Raw genomic sequence first — 20,915 nt, 5'->3', positions numbered from 1 at the left:
AGGCTTATAATTTTGCCCCCAGATTCATGGAACCAAGACACATCCTTGAAAGTCATCAGTTTATAAATGATATGGGGAAAATTTCTAGGTTAGTTATATGGATCAAAAAATGAAGTACTATTTGTGGAAGGCTGTTTTTAGGTATTAGGAGTACTATTTCTTTTTGTGAATTCATTCATTATAGCAGATATAGTTACAGATGTCTTGGTTTATTTGCAGATATTAAATCAGAAGACTGAAGTGAAAAAGATTTTTATTAACTTTTCAAGGTATCTGTGTTAACAACAAAAGTTGAAGGAAGAAGGACATTCATATAGGCATGGTAGTCACTGTGTAGTAATAAAGCTAATATATATCACAAACAAGCAGAGAGTAGCAATTACTAAGCAAGTTCCTTAGGTCAGACAGATTCTGTCATTTCTTCCTCTGAGCAATTCCCTTCTGCCATAAACCACAGAGAGGTAATTAAAGAAAAATAGATCATTGAGGAGGTGGATGCTCTCTAGCCAGATTTATTCCTAAAAATATATCCCTAAAGAGAGAGGAATTAAATTGTGTAGAGGGCCTTAAAGAATACTGTCTGGCATCTTTCTACCTTTCTGTCTGGCTTTACATCCTAAGAGCCCTTTTTTGAGCCTAATCAGATTTTGCCATGATAGCAGTCATAAGAATTGGTTACATTATTTAATAAAGCTATCCAAAAACGTAAGAATTTAGTCTGTTCTCTACTATTCATTCCTCGTGGAAAAAGAAAAACACAGATCTTAAAAACTAAAGCAAATCAAGGAAGCTCAAAATAGAAACCAAGATTAGGTTACATTTTTAGAAGGAAGTCCGGTCTTGTGAATCTTATTTTATGGCTTTGATCTGGTTGTCCATTGGGATGGACTTGCCCAAGTGATGGCCCACAGAAAGGCCAAATTTCTTACTTTTCTGCTCATCCTGCACCTCCTTTTTCATTAAGAATCCTGCCTGGAAATTTAGGTCAAAGAGGCTACTTGGAGCAAAATACAGTGGCATCTCATCCCAAATATTCTCCAGGCGTTTCTTCCATCCTTCCAGGATCTGAACTCGGGCATCCTCGGGAGTGTGCCCAATGCTATATGTCAGCTGAGGTTCCAAGACTTGGAAGCCACAGAAGTGCAGAGTGCCACTCTGAGGATACACAAAGCACAGAGGTGAGTCACAGCTCAGACGCCACACACCTTGTACCACAGACAATGAAAGTTAATCTGGGTTTCCCAGTAGGACACCCTGATGTGAAGGCCTTGAGAATTAGTTCATAGCTCCATCCTCACACCTTGTGCTCTCTGTACCTAGCTGTTACCTATTTTAGCCTATTCAGCTGTACTCTTCTCTTAATGAATAAAGCCTTTGAAACTGTGCCAGCCTGGCACTATCTGCCAGAAGTGCCCAAAGTTCTGTTACCTCAGGGAGGGTTTCAGCTTCTCAGCAGCTGACTGTTGCCAAGACCTGCAAAGGTGCGTTTCTTTGCCTCTCCACATTACCAGACGAGTCTTCATAAAGTATTATTACTAATACTGATTCCCTCATTCTGTAGATAGCCACCTCACATGCTCTTCTTGCCAGCGTTAGGAGATTATCCTGAGGGTCCAGTGACCGCCAAAAAAACCTGCTTCAGACTTCAGTTTTATTAGCTGAACTAAATAATTTCTTAACTTTTCTTGGGCTCTGATAGTCTGTGAGACTGTAGCAGCAACTTGGAGGACAGGGAGATTGGCGAGAGATGCCAGTCACGTGGCTGTACAAACCTGGGGGAGTCATCCATGCTATCCTCTGGCTAGGAGGAGAGAGTGGTATTTGACCATGTGCACACATGAGTTATTCTACAAGCCTGGGGTCCTGGGAAGACAGGTCAGTCCTAAAAGGAAGCCCCTTCTATAGTTCTTTGATCTTCATACCTCAGGTCTGTTTCCAGATGCTATCTGGAGGATTTGGACCCAAGAGAAAATTCAGTTAATCCCCCTGAAGGGTCACTGAAAACAAGATACCTGAATTGGCCAGAGAATGATGTTTATGTCCCCATGGATACCATGCAGAGAGTACATGGAGCCGCTGCCACCAGTGGTGATGGAAAGCACTGCCTTCTTATTCTGTAAAAGAAAAATCATTATCATCTACATCTCTTTGGTGACAGGAAGTTAATGAAACAGCCCCAGGGAAAAGAATATAAAAGTCCCCACCCTCCACCCCCTGCTGCCTAGCTCTGCTCCTTGTATTACTTCAAACGTTGGCTCTTCTGAGCCATGCAGTATGACTCTGCAGAAGTACCAGCCTGGAAAGTGGTACGCAGAGGGACAGGCCCAGGATTCCATACTCTTGCATGTGAAGGCTGTCACAGTAACGCAAAATCAGTGCTGACTGCTGGTGCCTAGGTAGAGTTTTTTAAATCTGTCTCCTCACAGTACTAGGCATGTATCGAGGCTTGTGATCTAGAAGGTCTCAAAAATACTTCTTGTATAGTTTTGGGTGTCTAGAAAGTGAAGACAGACCCCTTTTTTTTAATGGACACGTTCATAAAGTCCATATCAGTACATAAAGAGAAAATAGTATAATGATACATTCACCATCCTGCTTTAACTCTCAGTATTTTTCCATTCTAGGTTTATCTAATCTCCATACATCTCTCCCAAAGGGACCTGGAGCCTGATTGTGGTATCTAACTGTACTCAAAACTCTGCATCAAGACAGAGTCTTTCTAAAATCCAGGCATTAGAAAAAAGAAAACCAAGAACAATTATCCACCTACCCGAAAAGGCCCCTTATCATACATGGCAGCATACTTGTAAGCGAACTCCCCTATGAACACCCGCTCAAACCAGCCTTTCAGGATGGCAGGGACTCCAAACCACTGCAGGGGAAACTGAGGGACAGAGGACAGAGAGGTTAGATTGGGAGCACCCCCAGCACAGAAGATCCAGTGCTTAGCTGTTGTCCATGACATCACTGAGGGGGAAACTTTCTTCAGGCCCTGTCATTCCTCTTGGAGAAGGTAGAACATTCAAGAAAAGAAAATTTAAAAAAAAATCATTGCCCTTGGTCAGTCAGCTAGACAGACATTCCTATTCCTGCATACAAATAACAAATATCAGGTGGGTGTGAAGAGAGCCACGTGAAATAAAGACTTGTTTCTGTGAAATCCCGTTTGGCAGCAAAATCTAAATGGCAAGGATTGGAGGCAAAGTTGGCCTTAGTGTGTGACACCTAAATCAATATTTTCTCAAGAACTTGCTTCAGTGGGTGTGGTATCACAAATATGAGACCTGTACCTTGTGCTCATGGATGTAAAATCTTATCATTTAGAATAAACAGAACCAAAAAAAAAAAAAAAAGAATAAACAGAACCACTCAAAATGCTATCAAATGATCAGTGTAACTAAGGTTCATCAGGGAATTCTCACAAGAAAGACATGCTGGGGCTCTTGTCCTGGTAAAAGTCGAGCAAGGCCATACCAGTATTTCTTCTTGACTCACTTAAAGGCTACGATGACAGGAACATGCCCAGAGGTTAAAAGAAAAAGCTAGGACAGAGAAGAAATTTGTAGGACTTGGTAGTTCTCCCTTTGAAGAATGGTTGACCCACAGGAAAGAGAGTAAGGAAGTCAAGTTTTAGACACGATTGAGAATGAGACCTGCATTCTTACCCTGAATCTGCCAATAATGTGAGGCATGACCTCTGCAACACAAGCCCCTTCCTCATCCATAAAAAGAGGGGCTTGAGGGGTCTCTAGGAGCTTCTCATATTCTCACATTTAAGGTGCTCCAATTGTGAAGGGCATATGTGCAGCTTTTAGGATGTGTAGGTTATTTGAGCAAGTAGATTTGGTCCCCTGTGAATGTTCTCCAGTCAGGGCTGAAAATAGAATTGGTTGGCTTGCTTGATATTAAAAGTTGACTCTCAAGTTCCTTTTGGAGAAGTGAGACAGCTGAGCAGGGCCTAGCCCATGTGGCACGTTGGTATGAATGCGGGCAGTCTTTCCTCAGGACATTTATTTTAATGTTGCCAGACTATCATTTCTAGCACACTGCTTTTGCTGGAATAAGACTCTTCCTGTCATCTGTTGCAAAACTGATATAATAAATATGGAAATCTGTGGAGTTTACATTGCCCTTCCTTGTGTTGCTGTTTTGCAGTGTGCAACCTATACAGTTGTATGGTAGTAAAGAAAACATATGCATTGGATAGAAGCTGAATTTAAAGGCCGTCCTTTCCAATTATAAAATACGGTGATTCTTAGAAGCAGAACTGCAAGTTGCTACTGCTACTGCCTTAGCTGTACTGCAACAAGAGAGTAGAAAATACAGACCAAAAAGGGGTCCTTTGAGGCACTGGCTAATGTTATGTGGCTTTGATTCATAGCAACAGGTAGAATAAGGGACTTCAAAGGTTAGAGTCTTTGCAGCTGATTGAATAACTACAAAAATCACAGCCAGTATCAAACTTAGGAAGTTTCCAGGGTCGCATACATTCCATGTTTAATACCAAAACGCTGGTTGCGGTGGGTAGCAGCAAAGTCACTGACTACAGTCCACCATTGTCAGGAAGCGTGACTTGCAAGAAGCATACCCAGTTTCAGTACTGACTGCTAATGGTGAGGCAGCTTCCAGGAGAAAGGCTGTGGTTTTGCTGCTAGAACACATTAAGCAGGGCAGTGCACACTGCACTGGGAGCTCCCATCGCAGAGAAGTCAAGCTCTTATGCCTCGCTCTACAAACTGTTTTCAGGATGCTTATGGAGATGGGGTGAGAACTGTAAACGTGAATGATTCCATGAGAAATTACTAATTGAAGAAAAGACTAAACATTCTCGGGAAAAGAGCTCAAGGCTCACATGTTATCTCTGCAGTCACAGTCATACTTTCAAAGAATACACAGCCAGCTTCATAACATCTATAAATCTGTGTAATCCTGCACCTTTGAAGTAATTATCCTTCTTTAAGGAGAGTGTGGTCAAGGGGCTGTGACTTTCCTAAGAGCACATAGCTAATTAGGTGTCAGGTCTAGGACAAAAAAACAAGTGTCTCAACACCCCTTCTGATGTCTTACCACACCTGAAAAATCACAAGGTCTGCAGCTTCCAGCTTCTTTTGTTCGGCCACAATATCTGGGCTCAGACGGCCTTCTTTATAAGCTAAAACAGTCTCGGCAGGATACTGAAAGTTCCCGGGGTCCTTCAGTTTACCTGCAGAGAGGAAAAGAGAAGCTGACGCCAGAGGGCCAAGGCGGGGCCAGAAAGCCCACAAGGGAGAAGTTCCACAAAGACCTAATTAAAGGGGAGAGCCGCTCCCACCTGTGATGTCCTTTCTGGAGATGACGGGATTGAAGTTCATGGCATACAGGTCCGACACAGTGACCTCCCATCCTTTCCTCTTCAAAGCCTCTATGGCAGCCTCCTTCATGGCATAGTTGAAGGACGTCCTCTCTGAGTGGGCCAGTACGATCAGTGCTTTTCTGACTATTTAGACACACACAAGGCACATGGAGAAAATCAGTCACCAACCAGCAAAGCTCAGGCTGCAGGGGAGCCCAGCTGGGCTCCATAATGGAAGACGTGACTTTGTTAGACACTGGGTTATGCAACCCGTCCAACTGCATCCAGAAATACATTTTCTCATAAGTCCCATTGATCAAAGGAGCAATTTTTAACTCACTGGGGAAACAGTAGCTAATTTAATAAATCGTTCTGGCATACTTAATCAAACATCTGCATAAAAATAAAATTCAGTTCAGTTCAGTCGCTCAGTCATGTCCGACTTTTTGTGACCCCGTGAATTGCAGCACGCCAGGCCTCTGTCCATCACCAACTCCGGGAGTTCACTCAAACTAACGTCCATAGAGTTGGTGATGCCATCCAGCCATCTCATTCTCTGTCGTCCCCATAAAATTATCACCTTAGAAATCTCATATAAAGTGTTAGAGGTCAGTACAGTGGTTATCCTCTATCAGGGAATAATGACCAGAAGGAAACAAAGCACCTGGGGTGCTGTCTGTGTTCTATTTTTTAAAATATTTATTTGGCTTTGCTGGGTCTTAATTGCAGCACTTGGGAAATCTATGATCTTCATTACAGCTTGGAGGATTGTTGTGGCATGTGGGATCTAGTTCCTGGACCAGGTGTCGAATCCGGACCCCATTCATGGGAGCAGAGTCTTAGCCACTGGACCACCAGGGAACTCCCCTGTTCTATTTCTTGAAATGGATGCAGATTATACAAGCGTGTGTTCAGTTGGTGAAACTTCACTTAGAACTTGTGCACTTTCCAGTGTGTCTATAACATTCAACACAAGTTTCCCACTTACAACACACAGCAACAACTTACTGGCAGATTAAAGATCTAAATTTTAAAAACTGAAACTATTAGGCTAGTATGGGATGCTCTATGTACTCTGCTTTATGTCTCATTTTTAATTGAACATCAAGGGACCACAGTATTTAAATTATAAACTCTGCTAATACCTTTATCTAGAGGCTTGTTGTCATTTTTGTCTTTTATGAAATTTCTGTTGCCAAGAAAGGCAGGATTACATTTTTCTCTTCTAGATTGAGTTGGTGTAGTGTATCATTGGTTATCAGAATACTCATAGCTTTGGGACTTTGAAATGGTAAATATTCACGATTTGTGAAAAAAGCATGACACATAACTGTATAATCTTAATTATAAAAAAATGCATGTTTAATTGGATAAATATGCATATAGGACCTAGAAAGGACACATCAAAAGGTAAACTGATTAGGGATAACTTTTTTTTTTGCTTCTTGTGTTTTTTTGTTTCCTATTATGCATATGTTAACTTTTAAGAAATGTTATTTTTAAAACCTTAAAAAGTATGGGACGAAAGGGAGAAGTTGTATAACCTCTGGATAGAGGCTACTTTTTTTTAATTATTATTTTTTTAAATTTTATTTTATTTTTAAACTTTACAATATTGTATTAGTTTTGCCAAATATCAAAATGAATCCGCCACAGGTACACCCGTGTTCCCCATCCTGAACCCCCATCCCCGCTCCGGGTCGTCCCAGTGCACCAGCCCCCAGCACCCAGCATCGTGCATCGAACCCGGACCCATGAAGGAAAAGCTTGACAGATAAAGCCCCAGAAACATTAAAAATTGTGTTTAATGAAAGTTTCCAGAAACAGAGTCAAAAGACAACCAGGAGAAGATATTCACAACTCTTACCAAAAAGAGTTAAAATCCACCCCCCAAGTTCAGTTGCTCAGTCGTGTCCAACTCTTTGCAACCCCATGAATCACAGCACACCAGGCCTCCCTGTCCATCACCAACTCCCGGAGTTTACTCAAACTCATGTCCATCAAGTCGGTGATGCCATCCAGCCATCTCATCCTCTGTCCCCTTTTCCTGCCCCCAACCCCTCCCAGCATCAGAGTCTTTCTAATGAGTCAACTCCCCGCATGAGGTGGCCAAAGTATTGGAGTTTCAGCTTCAGCATCAGTCCTTCCAATGAACACCCAGGACTGATCTCCTTTAGGATGGACTGGTTGGATCTCCTTGCAGTCCAAGGGACTCCCAAGAGTCTTCTCCAACACCACAGTTCAAAAGCATCAATTCTTCGGCGCTCAGCTTTCTTCACAGTCCAACTCTCACATCCATACATGACCACAGGAAAAACTATAGCCTTGACTAGATGGACCTTTGCTGACAAAGTAATGTCTCTGCTTTTGAATATGCTATCTAGGTTGGTCATAACTTTCCTTCCAAGGAGTAAGCGTCTTTTAATTTCATGGCTGCAGTCACCATCTGCAGTGATTTTGGAACCCCAAAAAATTAAGTCTGACACTGTTTCCACTGTTTCCCCATCTATTTCCCATGAAGTGATGGGACCAGATGCCCCCAAAATGCCTACAAATAATTAGAAAAAGACAATACAATAGAAAAATAAGGATAGAGAAGGAAATTACAAAAAAAACAATAAGCAAATGAGAAGGTACCCTGCCAGGCCTGTGAGGAAGAACAGATTAAAATGAGACATCATTATTTACTGATCGATTGGCAAAACAACTTAAAGACAAATTACATCAAGGGCTATTAAGAGTGCATTAAAACTGGCACATTGCCAGTGGGAAAATGCATTGCCTCAGCCTTTGGTGAGAGCAATCAAGCTGAATCTTTAGACATTTTAAAGATACATAAATCTTTGATCTAGTTGTCCAACTTTGGGGAGTCTGTCCTACAGACTGTAAGCATCAGGATAGATGAGCAAGGATGTGTAATGAACCCTTGGACCCTTGTAGTCATTAGCAAAAATTAGACATAACCTCAATTGCCTATTTATGGAGCACATGTGAATAAATTTTATGATACTACTGGAATGCGAAGTCAAGTGGGCCTTAGGAAGCATCACTATGAACAAAGCTAGTGGAGGTGATAGAATTCAAGTTGAGATATTTCAAATCCTAAAAGATGATGCTGTGAAAGTGCTACACTCAATATACTAGCAAATTTGGGAAACTCAGCAGTGGCCACAGGACTGGAAAAGGTCAGTTTTCATTCCAATCCCAGAGAAAGGCAATGCCAAAGAATGCTCAAACTACTGCACAATTGCACTCATCTCACATGCTAGCAAAGTAATGCTCAAAATTCTCCAAGCCAGGGTTCAACAGTATGTGAACCATGAACTTCCAAATGTTCAAGCTGGTTTTAGAAAAGGCAGAGGAACCAGAGATCAAATGGCCAACATCCACTGGATCATTGAAAAAGCTAGAGAGTTCCAGAAAAACATCTGCTTTATTGACTATGCCAAAGCCTTTGACTGTGTGGATCACAACAAACTGTGGAAAATTCTGAAAGAGATGGGAATACCAGAACACCTGACCTGCCTCCTGAGAAATCTGCATGCAGGTCAAGAAGCAACAGTTAGAACTGGGACATGGAACAACAGACTGGTTCCAAACAGGAAAAGGAGTACGTCAAGGCTGTATATTGTCACAGTGCTTATTTAACTTATATGCAGAGTACATCATGAGAAACACGGCTGGATGAAGCACAAGCTGGAATCAAGATTGCCGGGAGAAATATCAATAACCTGAGATATGCAGATGACACCACCCTTATGGCAGAAAGCAAAGAACTAAGGAGCCTCTTGATGAAAGTGAGAAAGTAGAGTGAAAAAGTCAGCTTAAAACTCAACATTCAGAAAACTAATAAGATCATGGCATCTGGTCCCATCACTTCATGGCAAATAGATGGGGAAACAATGGAAACAGTGACAGACTAAGGTCTGTCTAGTCAAACCTTTGGTTTTTCCAGTAGTCATGTATGGATGTGAGAGTTGGACTATAAAGAAAGCTGAGCACTGAAGAATTGATGCTTTTGAACTGTGGTGTTGGAGAAGACTCTTGTGAGTCCCTTGGACTGCAAGGAGATCCAACCAGTCCATCCTAAGGGAAAACAGTCCTGAATATTCATTGGAAGGACTGATCCTGAAGCTCCAATACTTTGGCCACCTGATGCGAAAAACTGACTCGTTTGAAAAGACCCTGATGCTGGGAAAGATTGAAGATAGGAGGCAAAGGGGACGACAGAGGATGAGATGGTTGGATGGCATCACCAACTGAATGCACATGAGTTTGAGTAAGCTCCGGGAGCTGGTGACGGACAGGGAAGCCTGGTGTGCTGCAGTCCATGGGTTTGCAAAGAGTCAGACACGACTGAGTGACTGAACTGAACAGAATATTATGCTGTTACCAAGAATGAGTTTGCTGCATGTATTGATATACTGTCACCCTGAAAGATATACGGGATATATCATTAAATGTTAAAATGGGGACCTCCCTGGTGATCCAGTGGTTAAGACCTCCTTCCAATGCAGGGACTGTGGATTCAGTGCCTGGTGGGGGAGCTAAGATCCCATGTGCCTTGTTGCCAAAAAACCAAAACATAAAACAAGTAATATTCTAACAAACTCAATAAACTTTAAAAAATAGTCCACATTTTAAAAATCTTTGTAACGTGAATGTGAATCTACTTTTATAAAAAAGAAAGAAACTCCATGTTTGTAGGTAGATCTGCAGTCTATTGCTCTGAAGAGAAAAAGATGTGGCATGATCACATGACACTGTTAACAGTTTTCTTAGGCAAGCAAGAGGTGGCAAGGGGGCAGACGCAGAGGGGAAGATGAGCTTTTTCTTGGACATCTTTTGTGTTAATAAAGTCATTAGAACATGCCTGCTTCTGCAACAAGAGCATGTAAAGGGTGCTTACTACATGCTGAGCATTGTTCTAAGTACTCTGTATTCTTTTTCAGTTGTCACAGCAACCCTGTGAGGTAAACAGAATTAATATCATTAGGGATGGGAAGACTGAGGCACAGAAACTTTAAGCAAGTTACCCAAATTTACCTGTTAAGTGGTGAAGCTGGAATAACTTGAAAATATATATAGAGAGAAATCCACACAACAACATGCAGGGCATGGGGAAGAGTACCAGAGAAAGGAAGTTCACCACCACCATCCTCCCGAAATTGGAGCTACAATTTTATACCTTACTCTTTAAAAGCAGTGACTGTGGGTGGAACTGAGGAGAGAGTACACCTGCAACTTCTTATAGTATTGTTTGAAGAAAATTAAGGCACCTGTAAGCCTTTAGTCCTCTCCCTGATTTCAGTATTAACCACACCTGGCGTAGGCATCTCCCATTGGCTTAAACTCAGTCATGTGTAAGTTTTAGGTTCCTGCTTGTCAAAAAAGAGGATTCCCAAGCTTGGCCTGGCCTTTTGGGCTCCATAAACTCAGATTCGGTGGGGTATAAATTTGGTGATGATTTAAATGCTACAGAAGTGATTTAGTTTTTTCTGAGGTAGCCTGGGAAAATGGAAAGGAATTCCTGAGGCTGCTTCAACAAATTCCCACCCAATTTCTTATCAACTCATGGACTGAACACTACTGAGAGCAACGTGAGTATATTAAACTCTAACATGTGTTTTCTTTGTGATTTATCTTTACATTAGTCATATCAGTTTATTAAATACCGCTTTGTCAGTTTTTATTCTCATGGCTTCATACCTACATATGTACATTTTAATTTTTAAATTTATATATATATATATAGTTTCACTTCTTACCAACATTAACAAACATTTTATAAGTAGTAAAACATAAAGGTGATTCCCAGAAAATGAGTAAGTCAAGACATCTAATCTCTTGCTTTCAAAGGGCTTACATCTACTAACTACAGTACAGCCATGACTGTTACCTTCAAAAAAAAAAAAAAAGATGAGACTCAAACAGGAAGAATATATTCACAAGAAATATAACAAATAGAGCTCAAAATCTGAAATATATAGATTTCTTAAAAACAACCCAGTAGAAAAATGGTCAAAGGTTATAAATGGGCAATCAATAGAACAGTTGTGCATATTTGCTAGAGGTACGGGTAAAGCGAGAGATAAGCCCACCTCTCCAGTTTTCAGGTCATTTTCCATGGCCAAATCTGAGTTTTTTTGGACTTAGAGGGCTCAGTTTCCCTTCCTGCCATTTAACTAGCTACACAAGCTTGACTTTATCAGAATTTACTCAAAGAAAGGCATAAGACATATACACAAGTAACTAACAGAGGAAAACTGTTCACTTCAGGGCCAGCCCCTCCGGAAAGGCCTTGAGAAGGAGCTGCATTTGAGCTGAGTCTTGGAAGACAAATAGGGTTATTATCAGTACCTCTAATTTACCATTCAGTATAAAGAAATGGCAACCCACTCTAGGACTCTTGCCTGGAAAATTCCATGGACTGAGGAGCCTGGTAGGCTACAGTCCATGGGGTCACAAAGAGTAGGACACGACTGAGCGACTTCACTTCACTTTGCTTGTCCTGCTTGTGATTAACCCATCTGCTAGAAGTGAGTATGTAACATAGCTAAGCACATATTGTTAATGCCTCTCTCTCCCTGCACCAGTTCCTTTTCAGGTCTCAATCCCTAAGCAATATGCTCCCAGTCCGTCCTCATTTCTCTGTGTCCCCACCATCCTACACCTTCTATTTCCAATCCACATCCACACCAACCACCCTTCTTTCCCCCACCTTGAAATGCTAATGTTCTCACGGACCCAGCCTCCCCACCTCGGTTTACTGAGCACTTAGGATGCACCTGGCACCTCTCTAGGCATTTGGGATATATCAACACAAATCTTTGCCATTTCCTACTCCAGAGGATCTTCCCTACTCAGGGACTGAAGCCGAATCTCCTGCATAGGCAGGCAGATTCTTTACCACTGCGCTACCTAGGAAGCTTAATACTAGTTATACAAGATCTAAATCTTCCCATTTTCCCTCACTAGCTCCCCCAACCCCCACCCCTTTTTTTGGGGGGGTCTGTTACACATAGATACAGAACATTCTATAGGATTGGAGAATGGGGAAATAGTTCTTGCCCTAGTATTTCAGGAGGGGTATTGATCCCCTCCAGACAGCTGAGGTACAAATAACCTAGAGGGAAACAGCCACTAATCTGCAGGCAGAAGCCTTGTCAGCCAAGCCTACCCCTTAGGCCTACCCCTTAGGCCCTGAAACCTTGGGTGGGCTTCCAGTCCCCAGCTTAGCTTAGCCCTTTTCTCTTGAGAACCTAAGTAGTCTGTCAGCTCCAAAAGCAATGTCTTCCCTCACCCACTTACTTTTAGCAAGATGAGGTTGTGTGTTTGTGTGTGTGTTTTCAGAAGGTAGAACTAGGTTCATAGGGAGGGAAATTACAAAAAGGTAGAATTCTGCCTTCTAGGAAGGAAATAGGTATCAAGATTTTAGCTTATTATCCAATCTCAGACTAAGGCTCTCTGGAAAACAGGGATTCCAGCCGCAGCAGGTGTTGCAGCTGGTCCAGCACGTGTGAAAGGCCATTCACACATTAGATTCAAGTCGTGGCCTCCAAGGTCCCCCTACGGTTGACGGTGGAGAAGGGAGGCTCTGTCACTAGAGGAGCACCCAGATCAGGTTTGCCCACTCCAAGGGTCACAGTCTGAAAAGTTTCCTAGCCCAGCAGCCTGGAGCTGGGTCTGATGTCCATCAAACTGAAGGAAGCAGCTTCCCCAGCTCAAGCACCCCCACCGCCAGATCCTCCAGTTTTCCTCCAGAAGTTGGGAATCCACCTTTTTAAGTGAAATTGCCTATATTTATTTTAAATGTTAGCAACTTATTCCAAAAGATTTTAAATACTATTAAGGTTAAGCAGGGTGTGCAAGTGGGCCAATTTGGTCTCCGACGGCTGATTCTGACCCTAGAGGGAAGGAACCTTTTGCTTCCAAGGTCAATTCTCTCCTAACCGCCCATCCTAGTTTCTGGGGGTGGGGTAGAAACAGGAGCCCCTCCTCTCCCGGCATCTGTCAGGGCTCATCCAGCGATTCTAATGCCTCCACGTTTCCAGTTTTAAGTCGAGGAAGAAAACTACAACCTCCTGCTGGGGACAGCAAGGCTCCTGGAGTGGTTGGAGCCGGGGGAGTGGACACTCACCAGCCATGGCTCCGGCGGCACGCTGATTGGCTGGTCTGTTGGTTGCCCGGGTGACTCAAGCTGGGGAGGGGGTGGAAGGCAAGACCCTCAGGCTGCTTAGCGAGCTGCCATCTAGAAGGCGTCACCGGTGCTGCCCGCCACCGAGCGCCTGCTACTTTATACCCAGTCAAGCTGGCCCGGCCCATAAAGTAGGGAGCCAGCAAAGGCGGAGCCGCCGCTCAGGCCCTGGGGTGCAGGGCGGAGCACGCCTTGGCTGAGGTTCTAGGAAGAACTGGCAGTCTGAGTGGAGGCATAAGGACCCTTGTGGAAGAAGGGTTCCTAGGGGATAGGGAGTTAGGAACCCATCGGTCTGGGTGGGTGTGGGAGGCATGTCTTCTGGACCCTGTTCTGAAACCACCCTGGGACAAAAGGAGGAAGTGTCCGATGGAGTCCGGGGTTCCGTTGGGCACGCTATCCAGGCCCTCTCCTAGCCCCGGGGAATGGCTCTGAATGGAATGGGCCGGTCTGAGAGAGGAAGGCGAAGGACTGCAGTTCTTTAGACTCAGATTCGCTGAGTCATTGTGACTAGACTTAGGATTCTAGGGCTAAGATGACCTGGGAGACTTGGTTCTAGAGAAATGAATTTATTCCTGCTTTTGCAAGGTTCACATTTTACACTTGCTGGGGCCGGGGGGTGGGTTTGGGGCTCCCCCTAGAATGTAGATCCCGGGTGCAAACCCCTTCTCATAATCAGGAGAAGAGCTTTTTTTCCTGAAGAGCTAGTCCAAGGCTTGTTATCATCATCAGGGGAAGCACTTAAAGACCAGCCAAGACAGATAAGAGTGTAGTGCTGTTTATCCAAAGTCCTACTTAGGACAATTGATCGGAACAAAGTTTTACGTTTTTAAGTTTATCAAAAGTAAAAGTTATAGTAAAGTCTTCATCCTACAGAAGGAAGACACTGTCAAAAGGTGAAGGAAAAAGAAATAGAACTTTAAAATACTAACATAAGCTTCAGAGGGACTTCCCTGGTGACTCTCCCAGTGGTTGGATCGCTCTGGGCATCCATTGTGGTATGCGTGGACTGGATCCCTGGTCTGGGAACTGGATCCCGCATGTTAGCCCTGTGCTGGTGGAAGGAAAAAAGTGTAACCGTCAGAAAATTTACAGGTGATAACTAAGAAAACTCGAGGGAAGAAAGATGGGAAGCACACTAGGGGAAGAAGCAAAATTTAAGGGGATGAGAAAACTCAAGCAATCAAGATAACTTTTTAGTGCAACTTATTAAAAATCCATTTGAAGGCAAAAAGCTTGAACAGATGAAAAATTAAAATGTTAAATAAAGATGGGCTTAGTACTTTTACCAAGCCAAGCCATTTTGCACCTAAAGCAAGAGGAAGAGTTAGTTGAAAGGGATTATTTTGTTTAAAAACAACATTCAGTCGAGTAAGTTTTAAAGCTCTTGCTAGCTTTATTCAACAATTCAGGAATCCGGCAGCATTCAAGACTTAGCAGACAGAAAGGAGTTCTGAGGAGCTGTCCAAATTGAAGAATTTTCTAGGTGAAAGGAAGCAGGAAGAAGTTATGCGAGGCAAAAGGTGGGTTAATTATTGCAAGATTACATTCCTTTAAGGGATGGCAGGAATCTTTCAGGCAGATTACTGAAGATTCCAGATTGACTAAGTTTAAGAGTCCATTTCTGTGAGAACCAAAACTAATTAAGTTGAGGTTTAGTGACCTGAAGCAGCCTAGGCAACTCCATTTTGGGCCTGTTTTGTTTTAAACAATGCCCTCCTTTTGATCAGACTCAGCCTGAGAGATGTAACTTAAAAAAAAAAAAATTTTTTTTTTAAGGTTTTAGTGCTACTCCCAGCAAAACTCTGGAATTCTCATAATTTTTTATGAGTCTCTGTGTTGTATTCACAATATCAGACTCACTTTTTTTGGCTGCACTGTGGACCTGGCGAGATCTTAGTTCCCAGACCAGGAATTGAGGCCAGTGAAATCACTGAGGCTTAACCACTGGACTGCCAGGGAATTCCTATCAGGTTCACTTTAAGTCAGTTTTTTTCTTTGATTTTCTTCTGAGAGTCTTTGGGAAATCCTTGGTTTGGTGGTTAGCAGTTGCAAATATGCATTTAAAACTTTTGAGAAAATAGAGCACATGAAGGAGACGACTATGATTTTTATAAGGAGGCGTGTCTGGAGTGCACTTGAGAGCCATAGTTCCCAAGACCCAAGCCAGTCAGAATCAAGTAAGTCAAAGAAAGACACTATTGAAGGAGGGTCTCTTTTCAAAGTCAGCTGGCTTATGCAGTGATCTTATGTAGCTGAGTCTTAATTTCCTCAGAGGTGTCAGTCCAAGTATAGCAAGTGGTATGGGCTGTACACAGCACAGTTACCCTCTTGCTCAGCAAAAGATACTTGTCTTTCTTTCTGACTTACTTCACTTAGTATGATAATCTCTGATTGCATCTGTGTTGCTGCAAATAGTGTGAGCACACTCAGACTATTTAGGACTTCTGCCCATTTTTTGATTGGGTTATTTGGTTTTTTGCTGTAGAAATATTCTTGGTCCGACATCTTGGAGGAAGCAGTCCAACTTGCAGTTGGCTACTTCTCTTCCTAGTCAATTTGATTTTGAGGTCTCCAGTGTTTGCACAGGACCAGATGTCTGGTAGAGCCTTCTTCAGGTGTGAAATATGCACCCAAGGTTCAACACCTTGTAATTTGACAGGGGTATCAGTGATCAAAAGCACTTGGTAGCACCCTTTTCTTGAATCTGACCTTTGCAAAGCATCAGAATAAAACAGTAGTAGTCTGTAGCCAAAAGACTTTAAAATGCCCATGATTAAAGATTTGATGAGAGTTTTTTACAGTGGAATTAATAAGGAAATTTGGTCATTTATGTGATACACAAATTTTAAGATCATAACTGGAATTAGGATTGATAATATTATACTAGGATATGTCCAATTTCTAGGAATTTCTATAACAACACCTATATTAATAACATGCATCATACAAATATAATCTAGGAAGGTTCAACTTCTTAACATCACTTCTTCCTTTTTTTTTTTTTTTTTTTGATAATGTTTCCCAAGTAATATAACAAGTCAAATAAATGTAACTAGCTCAACATCTTATCTGGTGAGCGACAAATCCTTTAGATTTTCCAGGGGCCTTTTGGAAAGACTTAAAGTAAGTTTGAGCTTAAAAGACTCCACTTAGGGACCTCCTTGGTGGTCCAGTGGTTGAGACTCTGTTCCCAATGCAGGGGGCCTGGGTTCAGTCCCTGGTCAGGGAGCTAGATCCTATATGTTGCAACTAACACCTGGCACAACCAAGTAAATATTTTTTTTAAAAGACTCCACTTAGAATTTTTTTAATTGAAGTGTACTTGATTTACAATGTTTTGTTAGTTTCTGGTGTATAGAAGAGTGATTCAGTAATCTGTGTATACAGTTTATACTTTTTCAAATCCTTTTCCATTATAGTTTATTACAGGATATTGAACATAGTTCCCTGTGCTATACAGTATGACCTTGTTGGTTATCTATTTTGTAGTGATTTGTATCTGCTAACCCCAAACTCCTAGTTTTTCCTGTTTTCCTCTTTGGTAACTGTAAGTTTGTTTTCTGTATCTGTGAGTCTATTTCTCTTTTGTAAATAAGTTCATTTGTATTATTTATTTTTTAGATTCTACATAAGTGGTATCATGATATTTGTCTTTAGCTGTCTGCCTTCCTTCACTTATAAGAATCATTGCTGCAAATGGCATTATTTCATTCTTTTTTTATGGCTGATTAGGATTCCATTGTGTGTGTGTGTTAAAAAGATTCCGCATCTTTTTAATTCATTTAGGCTATGCTGCATCTTCACCTATGCACTGGCTTTTCTCTCCTGGCAGGGAGTGAGGGCCACTCTAGCTGTGGTCGCTCTAGTTGTGGTGTACAGGCTTCCCACTGCGGTGGCTGCCCTTGTGAGCAGAGGCCTTAGGGTGCCCAGGCTTCAGTAGCTGTGGCTGGTGGGCTCAGTAGGTGAGTTCCCAGGCTCGAGAGCAGAGTCTTAGTTGCTCTGCGGCATGTGGGATCTTCCCAGAAGAGGAATTGAATCCATGTCTCCTTCACTGGCAGGCAGATTCTTTACCACTGAGCCACCAGGGAAGACAGGAAGACCCTTGCATCTTCTTTATTCATCTGTTGATAGGTATCTGGGTTGTTTCCTTGCTTTGACTGTTTAAATAACGCTGCGATGAACATAGGGGGTCTTCTTTTGTGCTGTGCTCAGTTGTGTCAGACTCTTTGTGATGGCTCCTCTGTCCTTGGGATTTCCCAGGTGGGGATACTAGAGTGGGTTGCTATTTCCTACTCCAGGGCATCTTCCTGACCCAGGAATCACACCTGTGTCTCCTGCATTGGCAGGTGGATTCTTTACCATTGAGCCACCTGGGAAGCCCTGACATAAACTTGACTTGACTTTTAATAAACTTGGGTGGAATAAAAGTGTTTAATTTTGGTAACTGTAAAGGCATGCCTGTTTTCATCAAAACACAAACTAGCTTTTATATACCAAAGATTATTCTAATCACATGAATATGAATAGAGCTCTTTATAAATAATACCTTCTAGAGTTAGAAAAGAATGACTCATTTAAAACATATAGACATACATAAACATGCAGACAGAGGCAAATAGGATCTTATGGCTTTTGTTTTTCAATTTTATATGTGGGACAAGTACAATGATGCAAAATCCACTAGTTTAAAATAGAACAGTTGGATCCAAATTGTATTTCTGGCAGATGGACTCAAGTTAAGTTTTCCTACTCCAATAACTGAAGCTTTTCACTAATATTTGTGGTGAAGATTTTTAAGATTTTTTCACAGGCCTAATTTCCAAATTAGGTCTGGAAGATCCTCCAGAGAAGAGAATGGCAATCCACTCGGGTATTTTTGCCTGGAGAATCCCATAGGCAGAGGAGCCTGGCGGGCTACAGTCCATGGGCTTGCAAAAAGTTGGACACAACTGAGCAACTAACACACTAATTTCCAAATCACCTCCCCCCACACTCCTTCTGATAAGAATTACCTTTGTTTCTAGAGGAGACCAGGTCGAACATTTACATATCACATGGCACAGAAAAAGAATTTAAGTTTCACCAAGAAAGAATTTTGTTCCCCAAGTCCAGATGTTTTACAATATCTACAAGCCTTTTACGATGGATAGGAGAGGTTTGGAAATTGGAAGAAAGAAAAGGTGTGGTTTGAATTGCTTCTAGAGGTACATTTCAGTTCTTGTAAAGACTCAATTTGCAATACAAGAACAGTTTGGTTTTTTAAAATATTTATTTATTTTGCTTTGCTGAGTCTTAGTTGTGGCATGCCAACTCTTAGTTGGAGTGAGTGGGATCTAGTTCCTCGACCAGGGATCAAACCCAGGCCCCCTTCATTAGGAGCATGGAGTCTTAGCCGCTGGACCACCAGGCAAGTCCTAGTTTTTCACTAATTTTGATTTTGGTTTCCTACTGGATATTTAGAGAAATAACTGGTAAAGTTGACCAGAGAATCTCTTGGAGTCCCGTCAACGTGGGAGGTGTCCACGCATGGCCTCCTTCAAGGGTGGAAATGGGGGCCCTTAAGTTTGACGTGGAATGATTTTGTTGCAGAGAAAAAGCCAGTTCTGACTCCATGCTGGAAACTGTTCCTTTGACTTGCTTTCCATTTCTTTTGTTACTATAATTATACTTAATAGCTGTTTCCTTTAGGAAATGGCAAGTGTCTATCATACAGCTTATCTAGTGCTAATAGGGCAATTCCTGATTGACTACCGTAAGGTTCTGTTTCTGGGAGAGCAGAAACTTTATTGGTTTGGTGATGTGGGACATAGCAAAAGCTATTGTCATATTTTAAACAATTTAGTGTATTAATTTTTTTTCATCCTGGACTTTCTTCACTAATTTTGATTTTTTTAAAAATATTGCATGATTGGGACTTCCCTCATGGTCCAGTGGTTAAGGCTCCGAGCTTCCACTGTAGGGATAGCAGGTTTGATTCCATGATCAGGGAACTAAGATCCTGCATGCCTTGTGGTGTGGCCATAAATGAATAAATAAATAAGTAAATAAATATTGCATGATTTAGGGAATTCCCTAGTAGTCCAGCGTTAGGACTCCATGCTCTCACTGCTGAAGGCCTTGGTTTGATCCTTGGTCAGGGAATTAAAATCCTACAAGCCACGTGGCACAACCAATAATAATAATAGTAATAAAAATAAGTTAAAATACTGCATGACTTATATTGATACTGTCTAAAGTTGATAAACCAAGAAATAGAGCACATTATCAGAGTGTAACCACCAGAACCATTAAATACAGTGTTTCACAATATTTCTTCTAGGAATGAAAAGTGACAGAAGATTATTTATGTTTAAGAATGAAAACTTTTAAGGGGTATGAGAGTTTAATGAAGAGTTTGCTACTCAGTAAGTTTTTGAGGGGACATGAGGGTCCGTCTAGTCAGTTCAGTTCAGCCGCTCAGTCGTGTCCAAATCTTTGTGACCCCATGAACTGCAGCATGCCAGGCCTTCCTGTCCATCACCAACTCCCAGAGTTTACCCAAACCCAGGTCCATCAAGTCCGTGATGCCATCCAACCATCTCATCCTCTGTTGTCCCCTTCTCCTTCTGCCCTCAATCTTTCCCAGAATCGGGGTTTTTTCAAATGAGCCAGCTCTTCGCATGAGGTGGCCAAAGTATTGGAGTTTCAGCTTCAACATCTGTCCTTCCAATGAACACCCAGGACTGATCTTCTTTGGGATGTACTGGTTGGATCTCCTTGCAGTCCAAGGGACTCTCAAGAGTCTTTTCCAACACCACAGTTCAAAAGCATCAATTCTTCTGCGCTCAGCTTTCTTTATAGTCCAACTCTCACATCCATATATGACCACTGGAAAAACCATAGCCTTGTTGGGAACACAGAGTTTTAGCCACCTGGGAAGTACGTCTTTTTCCAAATTCTTGATGCCTTGTGGTATGCTGTGTTTTAAAGTAATGTCTTAAAAAAAATAAATAAATAAAGTAATGTCTTGTGTGTGACTTTTCATTTTAAGATGGTGGTCCACAATGTTTATGGCAGCAGAGATGGGTTTCATGGAAGGCAATTATTCCATAGACTCGGGCTGGGGCGGAGATGATTCAGTGAAGCTGGCGATGGGGAGAGGCACATGAAACTTCGCTCTCTCAACTGCTGCTTCCCACCTGCTCTGCTGCCTGGCTCCTAACAGACCACAGACGGGAGCAGTCTGGTGGTGGGGGACCCCTGTTTTAAGACAGTACTTATTGGCTTGCTGTTATGAAAGTTGAGGACGAGTATTTGGACAGCATCCACCAACTCGGCCTTTTCTCCCTCCTATTTTTCCAATATGGTGATAGCAAAAACTCTGACTGAATCAGTACTTAGCGTTTA

At 42.1% G+C, this 20,915-nt stretch overlaps 1 protein-coding gene across 1 annotated transcript; it reads right to left on the bottom strand.

Annotated features, from left to right (window-relative positions):
• Positions 1 to 236: 236 nt before the first annotated feature.
• Positions 237 to 13,653, bottom strand: NQO1 (NAD(P)H quinone dehydrogenase 1). The gene is made up of 6 exons (XM_005896502.3): positions 13,473 to 13,653; positions 5,312 to 5,476; positions 5,073 to 5,203; positions 2,771 to 2,884; positions 2,013 to 2,114; positions 237 to 1,155 (listed from the first exon to the last, which is right to left on the bottom strand). Exons 1-6 carry the CDS (start codon positions 13,477 to 13,479, stop codon positions 850 to 852), a joined length of 825 nt encoding a protein of 274 aa, XP_005896564.2. The 5' UTR covers positions 13,480 to 13,653; the 3' UTR covers positions 237 to 849.
• Between the last annotated feature and the right edge of the window lie 7,262 nt (positions 13,654 to 20,915).

This window comes from Bos mutus, chromosome 18, assembly GCF_027580195.1.
Source record: "Bos mutus isolate GX-2022 chromosome 18, NWIPB_WYAK_1.1, whole genome shotgun sequence".
Lineage (NCBI taxonomy): Eukaryota > Metazoa > Chordata > Mammalia > Artiodactyla > Bovidae > Bos > Bos mutus.
The sequence above is the reverse complement of the archived record's forward strand: the minus strand, read 5'-3'. Positions and strand labels throughout refer to the sequence as shown.

Bases quoted from the DNA above. Each gene is read 5' to 3' on its own strand.
- NQO1 (XM_005896502.3), bottom strand. The intron at 2,885-5,072 runs GTGTGGTAAGAC...TCTGTCCCTCAG, and splicing joins CAGACCTTGTGATTTTTCAG to TTTCCCCTGCAGTGGTTTGG. The intron at 2,115-2,770 runs GTAGGTGGATAA...TTTCTTTTACAG, and splicing joins ATGATAAGGGGCCTTTTCGG to AATAAGAAGGCAGTGCTTTC.